The sequence below is a fragment of the Drosophila erecta genome, unplaced genomic scaffold (assembly GCF_003286155.1).
Source record: "Drosophila erecta strain 14021-0224.00,06,07 unplaced genomic scaffold, DereRS2 tig00000021-arrow-pilon, whole genome shotgun sequence".
Taxonomy (NCBI): Eukaryota; Metazoa; Arthropoda; class Insecta; order Diptera; family Drosophilidae; genus Drosophila; species Drosophila erecta.
Window position 1 is genome coordinate 21,338,765 of NW_020825198.1, and position 13,386 is coordinate 21,352,150.

At 40.7% G+C, this 13,386-nt stretch overlaps 2 protein-coding genes across 6 annotated transcripts in view; one reads left to right on the forward strand and one right to left on the reverse strand.

Moving 5' to 3' along the window:
• LOC6543731 (trichohyalin) overlaps positions 1-13,386 on the forward strand; it is a 42,048-nt gene that overhangs the window by 15,766 nt on the left and 12,896 nt on the right. For 3 of the 5 annotated variants that reach the window (XM_026977470.1, XM_026977469.1, XM_026977471.1), the window contains exon 2: positions 13,092-13,140. The exons of the other annotated variants lie outside the window; for them this stretch is intronic. The gene's annotated coding sequence lies outside the window, so the exon portion shown is untranslated. The remainder of the gene's footprint in view (positions 1-13,091; positions 13,141-13,386) is intronic. 5 annotated transcript variants of the gene reach the window in all.
• On the reverse strand, positions 7,056-8,623 carry LOC6543730 (transcription initiation factor TFIID subunit 8). Its single transcript, XM_001973582.1, has 3 exons — positions 8,509-8,623; positions 7,873-8,451; positions 7,056-7,153 (listed from the first exon to the last, which is right to left on the reverse strand). Exons 1-3 carry the CDS (start codon positions 8,621-8,623, stop codon positions 7,056-7,058), a joined length of 792 nt encoding a protein of 263 aa, XP_001973618.1.

The window sequence follows — 13,386 nt, forward strand, 5'->3', positions numbered from 1 at the left end:
TAGCTTTCCCGAGTCTTCTGCACGTCGAATATAAATTGAACAATGTTATGCTTCGATTTTATTTCGCCGTTGTATAATACTTTTTAGCAGGAATTTTATTTTTGGTTTTATTGCCAAGCATGGATACATTATATTGACTGAATGATTGGTAATTTAGCGGTTTGCTGAAATGCAGAAACATGAACTACATAAAAAATACAAAAGCCCGAATATAACATTTAGCTGCTCTGTAGATCATGACCATTATTTTGCAGTACAGCTTTTTGCTTTCCACATTTATTCAAAATTATGCGACACCTGAGATTAAAGTGGATAAGTTGTCACAAGAATTCCAGCAGCTGTCAAATAAGTTGAAAAATATGTCAACTGCATGTGCGAGGCTCTGAATTCTGATGCCTGTGAATTGGCCAACATGATTGATGTTTTTTGCCGGATGACATAGGCAGGGTGATCGAAAAAGAACATTTCCATTTATTTAAGAGTACATGCATGGAACTTTTTTATTTTGTTCGCCAGCCGTGTGGAGGACTTTTATACTTTGAGGAACAATTGGATTTTGCTGCGTTTAATTTGCAAAATTGATGGAATTCGACGTTTACTTTGTGCAATCAACAGGCTCAATGCAATTTTAATGCATTAACCGAATTAAATAAGCCAGCTCGAAAGTGATTCAATTAATCTGCATATAAAAAATGCATATTTCATTTATTTAAACACTCGGCGCAAATGGGAAATGCACAAATACCGACCACAACAAAAGGTCGAGCGCAATTAGCAGAGCCATAAATATATATCCATTTCAGGGACAGATGCCGTGACATCCAGCTGAGATGTACCACAGGGCGTATAAATAAATAATATTCGAGAACAAAATCCATTCCGGGAACAAATGGACCGGCTAGGCGGAAAGTTCCTGGAAATACATTTTCAAGTTCAGGCCAACGAAATCGACTCGGAAATGGGAACGGCCAAAGGTCATGGGGCATTCCAATGCCAAAGCGGGTGGTTGGGTGGATTGGGCGGCTTGGGTGGATTGGTTGGCTGGGGTGGGTGGTTTTCGGATTTTTTTGGTGGGGGTCATGTTCAAGTGTTCAACGGTTAAAGTCCCCTTGGAGTGCACCGCAAATTGAATGCAAATTCGTTAACGTGCCATCCCATGTGAGGCAAGAAGTTGAGCGCTGGTTTCTGGGTGGCGCAACAAATGGGTGGTAGTGGGTGGTTGGATGTGAGTGGTCCACTGAGTGGTGCTGGTTCAGCTAGTCAACTGTCTGGGAGCCTCGGGGAATTGCTTTGAGTGCAACAATAAAATGAATGTAATTCAGCCAAAGTTAGAAATCCCAGAAAGGTATATTATTAGCAAAAAATTATGCTATACGTTGCATTTTTCAATTTAGTCAGTCTCAATTTTATACACAGAACATTTAAAATCAGTCACGTAAAAATGAATTCTCTTTTTATAACTTTTTTTAACAGTGGTTTGTTTTACAAAGAAGTCAATTAAATGTTGTAACCAAGGAACTGAAAATGTACATATTTACGTATGTATTTAACTACTTACTTTCCGTCCAAGCCTTTAATACTTTTTATTTATTGCCTCAAGATAAGTTTTCAAAAGGTGCCTAAGCATTTTTCCTATTTTTTAAAATAGAGAATGCACTTGGTAATCATTCCATCGTCTCGTGAATAAATTGCGTCAGCTAATCTTACGTCCTCAGCTTTTCCCCACTATAGAAATGAAAGTTTGCGCTGACCCGAAATGTATTTTCCACTTGGAATGGATGTGCTTGCGGATATTATCAATTGTTTCAAATTTATGACCTGTTGCTGGCAATATTTTCATGCCGATGACGGGCCTCCTAATGGGTGCTGTTTTATTTTCTGGTTATTGTTGTTGCTTGGCGGGCCTAGTCTTGACAAGATAAAGCGGAAGCCATATGGAAAAATATTTCAAAGAAAGATTGCCAAATGCTGATAAGAGCCGCACTGAATCCGACCGCCACGAACTCCACGAAACCATTTCAAATTGATTAGAGAGGGAGTGAGAGGGCAGAAGGCGGCAGAACGAGACGGGGAGATGGAGCCAGCGGAGCATCGTCCGCGATAAACATTTAAGATAGCATCCAGCCATTAAAGACACAGATCGCATGGGCCAACTCAGGGGGTCCCACATCAACCAAGTCCCCTGAGATTTTGCAATCGGAATTATTCTATGGATCGAAAACTTGCCAAGTTACATTATATATTATAAGCTGGGTAATTGTTGTGGACAGCCTAGCAAGTTTTTAGCGAAACATAGATATATATAGTATTAATAACATGCGGAAAAATGTCGTTTTTGCGAAACCCCTCTAACTATTTTCAAACTTCGCCTCTGACACATTTTTTGAAATAATCTGCGGCTGGCGCAGGCTGCTTTTCTGCTCCTGACACAATGAGCAACAGATTTGCAGATTGCGGAAATTCAGCTTGCCACCTGAAGTGGAGCATTTGGGTGACCCTCGAGCGGGAAATTCGAGATGCGCGAAAAGCCGCGCCTGCGTCTTCTGTCCTTGTTGCTGTTGCATGTCTCATTCATGGCTGCCTGGCCATTATACCCATTATGTATTTTGTATGGTAGCAAAGTACCGCACTACCATTGTTAGGCAGCTCCGACATTGTTCCAGACAGCTGGCCGCGAGCATTTGAGCCAACTTTGTTGTGATTATGAAATGATTTGCATCCGCTTTTTGCCCGTAAATGAACTGGCTTTCATTGCCACGATGCCAGACATCGGAGTACATAATCGTATATTTCGGTGTGTGGCTGGGTGAAACTGCTTAGAATGCACAAACTGGCAAGACAAGCTAATGAGACAGGCTCCTGACGGAAGTCGGGCCAAGAAGATATATCTGTAGGAGACTTGCATTCGCCACCGCTACTTTGACATGCTGAAATATCTGCACGCTGGCACGTTTCTGGCATTATAAACACATTAGGTATTCGCAAAACATTTTCATTTGCCAACGATTGAGGGAGCAGGCAACAAGGGGTTCCTCCGCTTTTCCTTTCCAGCAGACGAGGTTTATTAATTCAATGCGAAATGCATTTTCGCCGAAATTGCTGCCTTTTACCCCAAGAGCTCCGTGAGCGAGGGCCAAAAAATTTGCATAATTGCGTGTTGTCAAAGAGGCGAAATCGACAGGTGAACCAGGCAGAGGAAGATGTAATTGCATCCTCTTTGGCAAGTTGGCACTGGCGGCAATCAAATTCAATCAATTTAATTAAGCTGAAACGGGGGCGTGGCTGCAGCAGCTTTCCAAATATGAGAGTAGGCACTAGGTAGTATACGCAATTTGCTTTATTTTTAACACGTTACGCACGTAGAGCGGTGCTAAAAATATAATCGCGTATACGCTTGTCTTTATATAGCCGCCATAATATCGAGTAACACACGCAAAGCGTTGAAGGGGGAGAAGCTGGCCAAAAAAGGAAGTGAGTTTCCCTAGTGGCCTGGCTACATAATAAAGCGGCCATAAAGCAACAGAACGTGCCAACAACACGTACAAATGGGCCAAAAGGGATGTGGCTTCGGTCCACACAGTTCTTCTGTTTCGGCCGCTATTTGGCAAACTACTTCCAAGAAACGTCATTTGATGAAAACTGGTAAGGATGATAAGAATGTTGGCTTTTAAAATTATCATTTGCATTAGTTTTTGTGCCTTTTGGTCGCATTTTCTCTATTTCGAAACCATTACCTCTTGTAATTTACTGCGTCAAATTGAAATTAAATATTTCAATAAAATGTAATATACGTGTAAATTATGTTTTCGAAAACCCCTTAAATACGTATGTGTTTGCTTTGCACCTTAATCTACTACTTTACAAATGTAACAAAGTACATGAAATACGTAAGTGCCCTTTCCTTTGAGTTCTTCTTTTCTGCCACCCATCATATAAATATTGCAAGTTAAAGTTTTTGGCAGTGGATGATGTTCTGCAGTGGCTTTGGGCCGCAGGAATTTGTAATTCCCAAACGAGGCAACGGCGCATTCTCATGCTAAACACGAAGCAGGAGCGATTTACTGGCACTTTTTCCATATTTCCTTCGCTTTGCCCCTCGACTCCGTACAGCCCGTCCCGAGTATGTGTGTCAAAAAGCAGACAACATAAATAACACGGGCCGCAAGAGAAGAAAAGATGCCCAACAAGGGCGCAAAAATAAAACACGTGCAAAAAGTTTTTTTACTTAAGCCGCTTGATAATAAAAATCAAATAAGGCCGAGGCAAGTCGAAGAAATGACTGAAACCGCAAAGCAAAAGAAAGTGAGACTGAGAAAGTAAGTTTTCACACACGCGCCGCTTGAAGAAAAAAAGAGGAAAATAAAGGCAGGAAAAACACGTAAATAAATAAGAAGCGTGAACTTGAATTGATTTGCTTAAGAGAGCCCAACGAAACTCCCCTGAGTTAGGCGTAAAAACATCATAATTATAACGAGGTAGCAATTTGTTTGGTTTCGCCCAGACAACGAGGCGTATGAGCAATATGCGGGCAAGCAGCATTTTTATGGCACACACGGGCATCAAATTTAAAGCGAATGCCAAGAGAAAAAGGTTAAATGCAGCTGTAAAAATTCAACGACAGTCGCTTGTAGGGCTGTGAAAAAAGATTTATGAAAAATTGGCTCTTGTTGTTATGGCTGTTATGTCGTTACTGTTGCTGTTGTTGTCCTGGCTCCTATGCGTCGAGGGGCTGCACAAGTAAACAAGATAACATGGCCGAAACACACACTCACTCGAAACGAAACGAAACGAAACGCAACGCAACTTACACACACAAAGAAAGGGACGCGAGCGGAAATGAAAATGTGAACTTTTGACAGAACTCGCATTTTTTGCCCGCCACACGACCTTCTCTGTTCGTTAGGATATCCGCTTTACCCGGCCGCATTTTTATCAACTAGCATAAATAAATCAGAAACTATATGCCCTGAGGTCAAAAGGTTTATCCGCCTGCCTGCACGGCGAAAACTGGGGCTATTATGAAAAATAAAATCGCACTGCGAAATACCGTGAGAAATCTATCGTTGAAATTGGTAAGGGATCAAGAAAACAAAATAGCGATAGGTATTTTTGGTTTTACTCATTAAGGCATCTTAGAAATTATCGCAACTCTCTTCATTATCGTAACAAAATATAGATCTTGTAATGATTTTGTATCTCAGGAACATACAAAGCATTCTTAAAATAATAAATAGATTCATCCTGTAATTGCTATTAAGCATTACTTTTTTGCAGTAGCGGGTAATAAATGTATCATCCTAACATAACATCTTTTCTGTGCTCTGAAAGCTTAGAATAGCAAAATAATAATCAAAGCAGCCATCATTTTCAAATGCGTGTTCATGTTGAATTGAATTTTATCTGTAGACCGCAAAATAAACAAAGATGCCAAAGCAATTTTGTGGGCAATGGAAATCACAACAAACACATTGTTGGTTTTTATGCATAGATAAATGCACATCGGCTAACATGGGTTAACTGGGTTAAAGCGACAAACGCAATTGGGAACGGCCACAAAAAGCAGCACATTTTTGTTAAACATTCGCTGGCCTTTCTCGACGTGGCTTCTCTTTCTTTCCTTTAGCCATGTTTTCCCACATAAATGTAATTTTAGTTTTATCGGTCTTTCACAAATATGTGTACCGTTGTTGCTCGCGCTAATGTTTATGCATTTTAATGGCACAGTAACAACAGCAGCCCGAGCAGCCAAGAAAAGTCGGAAAATTTGGCAAGTGAAAAGCCAGCTGCAAGCAGCCGGCGCTGGCCAGCTGTCTGATCTCTGCCCCCCAAGATAAAACTGACCCACCCCGACCCTGGCCCAATATCAAAGTCAAATTGTGCGTGAAATTCTGATGTTGCCTGTGCCAAATAAAACCATCACCGTCGCCGGCGAAAAATGTGGAGACCAATTCAAAGCTGATGACTAAATGATGAGGCAAGTGATGGGCAGAAAAGGGCCAGCATCTCGGGAATGTGGAGCAGGCGCGTCATGTTTCCAGCTCATTAGACTTGTGTATTGAATACATCTTGATATCCCAATTTAAGTGGCAACGTTCTTGTAAGATTTCATTTATTTGGGCCTACGCAAATAGCGCACAAATCTTTTTGCACACCGTTCAATTGTATCAATTATAAATTAAAAGCATATTGTAACAGCAGGTATTAAATAATAAGCGTGTTATAAAAAAAGCCGGGGTTCTTCATGATTGAAGGGCTGTAAAAGTTAAGGAAAAACTGGTAGTTAAAGTACTGATTATAACTACGGGAATGTAAGAAATAGCCATGGCATACTCTATCGATTATTAACCCGCCTCCTCCCCGTAATTAGTTTCCCAAGTGATTGTGCTTTCCTCCGGGATTATTAGCTTGTCATCCAGGGAGATTCCACCCCGGCCAAACATCAGCACCCAGCACCACCCAGCATATCTAATTGCATTCAATATTCCCCCTCTGAGTCTAAGCCCTTCCAATCGCCAGATGAAATTTCAAGTAACAAGAAGATAAGAGGAGGAGGCAATCCCCTGTAATCCCAGCCAGGCGAAGAAATCACAGTCACAATCCTTTGGCTGCGGACTTTGGACTGCTCGCTGGCGAGAAGTTCGGTCGAAACTTGTTGAAAAATTGCAAACGTTAATCAAAGTTAAGCGGCGCAGAGCAGACGATGCGATGCCGACGTCAAAGTTAATTAAATTACAAAGTTATTTAATACTTTGGAATCGCAGACGTTCAGCAGAACCAGCAGGCAGCAGGAGCATCTGCTGCTACACCAGGCGCAGGACCTCTTGCTCCTTCGCACTCTTGCAACATCATCGCAACGTGTGGCAGTATTTAATGAAATGTAATGGAAATAAATTAATTTTCCTCACACTTTATTCCGAGGAGTAGCTCGGCCTGGTAATGGAATATTTCGTGTGCTTTTCACCTCTTCCTGAGCTGCAGCTTAATTCGGTGTTCAATCTTCAGGTACTACTCTGCGTGGAGTCCTGCATGGACACTTCTTCTAGACCCTCATTGCTTCAGGATTCCTCCATTTCCTCGCCGTCTCCTTCGCGATTTTCAGAGGATGTGCGTGAACCACGCAGCTTGGGCTCTTCCAAGAAGCGGCAGTTGAGGGCTGTCGGGATCAAAGTTGTTATGACTATGTGAACTGATGGCTGCATAATGAAATAAGCTCGGCCAGGCAAAAGCGATCAAAAGTTTAAATGTTCCGCTTCGGTTCCTCTGTGGATTCTCGAGGTTATTTCACATGATGCGTCGCTAGACCAGGGGGTTTAGGGGGAAAACAGTTTTCCAGTCTGAAATCTCTCGAATTTTTGTCTTCTATTTACTATTTATATTTTACTATTATTTTCAGACTGAGTAATGGCTACATGATACTACAGAGTAACCTGCAGGCCGAGTTTTAGATCTTTTTTGGGTAGTTGCATATTTTCCAAGAATATAAACCAACGTCGGCTTAAAAGAAGTTACAATTTAAACATTTTGGGGTGTTTTGAACAAAATTGTAATGTTTTTCATCATTTTTATAACTTTCTTGTTCGATTCTGAACGATTCGTCAACATCGTTTTTGAAATAGACGATCAAAGGGCTTGGCACTCAACAAATCGGCATTACATTATCGTTGGAAATAAGCGGAATTTCATTTTAAAACTTAAGCAACACATTCCTACATAGTTTTAGTAACGATCCGGCTAAACTGCTTTGCCCCTTAAGGGTTCAGTACAAAATTTGGTGTTCTTTAATGTGGATACCTTTTAAAGATGTTAAATTGCATATAATGGCAATGCAAAAGCGTTTTATGCAACAATGTTACTATTTGTGTACATAAATACCTTTGTGGGTTATCACCTCCATGGAAGCATAGATGTCCGTATCAAAGACCTGACTTTGCGGCATCAGGGCGTCCGAGTAAGGAAGTTTCTTGGGCGCGCCTAGATCCAAAATATGACCACTTGCGTCGCCTTGGGTATTTTCGAAAAGCGATATCTTGGGATTGCACCTCAAGTAGAAGCCATTTAAGGCCTTTTGAGTGCTTAGCTCGTTCTCGGCATGACGATTCCTCACGGCCACATAGCTGCGATCCGTAGTCTTCTCAATAAGCGTATTCCTGTACGTGTGCGCCCCTGGAAATGGTGGCAAATAGTCCGGAATGTACGAGGAACAGGCCAATTCCCTGGCCTTTGTGCCACTCAGCATGGCTTGTGGCCCCTTGTGAAAATCCTGGTCCGGAGTCTCCAGGGCTGGACATTCAACCATGGCCAGCGAACCCGTTTGGGCCTGGCAAATGGACTTGAGGCCGCCCAAATGGATGTTCATCAGGATGAAGATGCGCTCCAGATCAAAGTAGCTGGGTGCACTGCGCCCGGCGTGATTAGACCAATTGGTGGTCCGATGGGCAATGTCACGGAACCCTCGAGAGAGGGTTGATTAACAATAGTCTTGACATGGAATGCATTCCTTCTACTTACTGTTCCGCAAAAGTTCCAGCATCGACTGACGCAATACTTCGTCATCCACCTTGCAGTTCCTGGATGCCAGCAACTTGTCCAGCACTTTAGACAAGATCTCGTCGTAGGCATTCATTTTGGGCAAATCACTCGGGTGACTGTGAAATCGAGGTGTCATAAAGTTAGTTATCGACGATAACTTACTGACATTTAATCCAATTTCCTTAGGGTAGACAACGTTGTTTTCAACAGACAGCTGAAATATTTGTATACTATACTTAAATGTTTTTCAAGGAATCAATTATATTTATATATACTTGCGTATTAAACAAATAGGTCTACCTCCTAACAGTTTTACCAATTTGCACAATCTTTCCAAAGGCTGAGCACTAAAGACCAGCAGCTAACTAGCGTTTGGGAACTGTCCGCACCACTCCCCTAAAACTAATTATAATATTTTCGCCTTTTGCGATCGCGACCTACTGCAAACGTATCTCGTATCTTGAACATCTCTCCTAATGAGTTATGCAAATATTTGCAGCCGAATGGGTTCCAAGAAAACCAAAGTGGGAGCCATTGTTTGTCCGATGACAAATTCTCCAGACTCCGTCATAGACTAGCCAAACGTGAGGCATAATCAGTCATAAGCCGAACAACAAACGGCGCGAAAAGAGAATGGGGAACGGAAATCTGGGGGAAATGGGAAAACCAAGCACGAGGTCACTGTGTCAGAGTGGAAAAACTACTTTAGATGCAGACAGATTCGCGTTTACGACGCCCAAGAGGCTGCTGCAATTGAACAAAGTGAACCTCCTTCCAGAGTCCCTCCCCCATCATATCCCCTCACTTTTTATTTTTACGATCCCATCATGATGATGTACATGGTGCAGATGATGGGGATTATGCTGGCGGTCGTGCATTGTGGGCGTTCCGTGGCTGACATTTGTACAAAGAACTCGCCCGTATCTATCTGAGATCTAATGTTTTTGCCTCCAAGCTACCGTTCGCGGCCCACAGAGAAAAAAACCTCTGCTGAATTGAAAACCTACAACTTGTTGGTTGTTAATACTATAAAAGATAATAAGGTAGCAAGTAGTAAACGATAACTCAATCAGGTTTTGGTTAATACTGGAATGCTTAAAAAAACACAATATTAGATACCCGTTACTCAGCTAATAAACTGAAAGGTATTAAATACGCTTTCACAGGCCTAGAGTTTAAAGTTTATAGCGGTGGCGCTACAGTGGGTGTGGCCAAATAATACCACAAATTTCTAAAGAAATTGGCTAGACAAAAAAAACGCGTTTAAACGTATAACTTGTCTAAAAAGTTCAATACGCATATCAAATTGAAAAAATATTTATTTTGCGCACTGATTTAAATTCGTATATTAGTTATTCTTAAACTTTAAAGTTTCTTTATACTAAGAGGAAATAAATTGAAATGTATTTTGTGTTCTTTACAAATAGGTATGTATTATGTGCTTTAAGTAGTTTTTATAAAGTCTCCTTACATGATTTTAACGACCTATGATTTTAATTACCTCTTGATGATTCAAATGCGATTTTTTCTCTGTCTGTTGCAAAGATCAAGTGGCATCCGCTTTCTAGACACTACTTTATTTTTTAATTTATGCACTCGCATTGGCGGTTGCGCCCACTGTCGCATAAATTCATTCTTAATTAACAAGAATGAGGAGCACATCCCGACATGCCGTCGAGCGATTTGCAGGTTGTTTGCCCAGATGACAAACAAAATAATTGCTGCAATTTACCACCAGCCAAGACTGAAACATCGGAGTATCTGTATACATATATGTACGTATGTATGTACATAGGGGAAGTGCAGTCTGCGCAAATTGAGCTGTCTTGGGCTAATTCAAACGATTAATTCGATAAGCTTGCAGCTCAAATCGGCAAACAGAAAGACGAACGACAGTTGGACAAACTGGCAGCCAATGATTGAGCAGTCGATTGCGATTACTAGGGAAGTCTTTGGCCAAAGGCCCGGTGCAATTGCCGCGTCGGCTGGTTTGGAGCACAAAGCACCACAAATTGTTCCAGTTTCCGAGGCGCAGATAAATCTATTGAGATATCGGGACCCGGTTCCTCAGCGCAGATGCATTTTTGCCGGACCGTTAGGCCCACGCAGGCCAAATGCATCTTGGCGAGACTGTCGGGATTTCATAGAGCTTGTGGCACGATCTTCTGGGGAACTGATGCCTGAAAGCAATCACTTGACGGAGGGCGGCATATTCTTTATGATAGGCCCATGACGGAACTTTTTGGCAGGTTGAGCCACGTTCCGGAATAAGGGATTAGAGGCTAACGAAGCCAGTTGAACTAGTGACCTTTGCAGATTATATTTTATACATTTTTTAAATATTACTACTTTCATGATTTTATAGTTTAATAGTAAGTACACCTAAAAATACAGCTATTTTGTAATGAAAATATTTTACAGTCACATACATTTTTATAGTGGCCAACGCATGTAAATATTCACTGATTGGCGATCTTTTTTCGATAATGACCACTTAGTTAAGGCCTTATTGCAATCTCCTGGATCGCAGACAATCAAAATCAGGCATTCGCACGACTTTTTGCCGGGCAAACAAATCGCTAATGACACAATCAATAGAAAATTGCGTAATTAAAGCCATATGGCGAACGGTTTGGGCCACGTTTGATTTTGATCAATGGCTGGCAGTCAACCCACGGAAGCCAATTTTCCAAAGACACAAAGCGCGTTCGTCAACCCGTCAAGTTGTGTTAAATTGTATAATGACTACAGCACTAACAATAACAATTATTGTAAGTTATTGTATCGCAAAGGGGAAACGAGTTTACACGTATATGACCAACAGGTGCCACACTCAACATGAATTTTTAATAGAATGTAGAAATTGGGACATCGGTTAACTTTAATCTTAAGTACTTAAAAATGTGCATGTGCCATGTGCAAATAATGACGGAATCAGTGAGCAAATTTTGATGAATCGGTTTCTTATCTTATCAACCTAAAATAACAGCTTTTGGCGTGACTGAAAATGGGTTATAACCATATTTGCCCAAGCCGCTCACTGATTTTTGTGAAAACCATAAAAGTTTTTACACTCGGTTGAGTTTCTGGAATTTTAAAGTACTTATTGCGAGAAGTAGATTAAGGTTCAGCGCTCTAGGAATTATTTTTGGTCGAGCTTGGAGCAGTAGCTAAATTTTAAAAGAAAAAATATTATATTACTGGAAAATATGGCATAAAGCCACTGGAACAAGAACTATTTTTCGCCAATATTTGTTTTTCGGATATTACTAGGGCACTTGTACTCGGAAAGTTCTGTTGTTAACTTCTTTGCACTTCGACATTTGTCTGTTGAAAGAAAAACTTCTACACAAATAAAAGTTGTTTGCATTTTTCGCCCAACTCTGACAACGTTTCTTTGAACTTTACTGTACTCGGTTATGCAAATCGAATAGAAGAGATTGAGATAGTCAAACAGACAATGTTGCAATTTAGCCTTTTATGAAGTTGACAAAGTAATTTTGCACCAAGACTATTGTTGGTGTTTTCATGTTTGGCACTACCCAACTAATCACAGACCAGGTTGATATACTGGTATCTTTGTATCTGAAAGGAAACGCGAAGATAGCCATCGAATGACTTTATTACTTTTAATTGACACAATTTTGAGGCTATGCCTGTTTCTCTTTTTTGGTTCGACCAAATTGAAATTTATTGCCGAAACAAAAGGAGAATTATGTCGAACAGAATTTTATAAATTATCAATTCTAGAGAGGCTTCATGTGCGAAATTGGGAATTAAAAGCGGTCTGCGAAGCGCGTGGCACATTTAATAATTCAATTGTCTCTTCCCGAAACGAGCCAAGAGTCTGACCCGATTTCGATTCCATTTAAATTCAAATCAACTTTTCAAAGCTGGCAGCAAATTTATGCAGTTTCAGGTTCCCCATCTACTTTGTGCTCATCTATTCCAGAAACACACAAAAATGCAAAATGTGTGCTAAAAACTAGAAACCTTCTGAGCATAATTACGCAGTTCAACATTAGCGAAGAGCTTCATCAACATTTTTGGGTGAAGCGTAGGAATTTCTGAGCGATTTTATATGTATTCGGAGAAGTTTCTTACAACTTTCTGTATCGTATATCGACAAAATAAACATTTTCATTTTCAACTGACTGACAACGTGGAAGCCAACGAAGATAAACAAACAAAGCCCTCCAATGCAGTTGCTCGAATTATGAAAGAACTGCCAGATCAAAGGGAAGGGTAGAATAGTCGGGGTGGCACAACATATAGGGGGCAAATGGCGAAATCCTGACATTTTCAAGTGGCAGTGATGCGCCACAAATTCCGTTGCAATTATTATTATTTTTGGACTGCATTTCGCTGACGCCGAGTGGCTCGAATCGAGTTTTGGATTATTATTCGCCCCTCGATATGTCAAAATGCTTTGCTCCGAATGGTTTGCATTTTGTGCCTCACTTGAGACAATATTATGGTAAAGGAAATCTTGTGAATTCCATCTGCATAATTCCTTTTGTATTGAGCGCAATTATTGATTATTGCTGTATTTTATATTGCAGACTCGCCGATTCTACTGTGAAGGACTCTTGAAGACGTATTTTTCAATAGGTAATTATATTAAAAGTATGTTATTTGGAACATAGTATTTATGTTCAATTTAATTGGATTTATTCGGTTAGGAAACAAAGAAAACTTTGAGCTTAAAATAACAGGAAATCATACACTAAGCTGATTAGGTGAAATTCTCATAAAGATTCCTTTCATTTTCAGTTATTTCTCGAACGCGAGTTTCACTTTTTCCCTGAACCGCCACCTACAAATGCGTACTTAATTGTATTATAAATTTCACTTGGG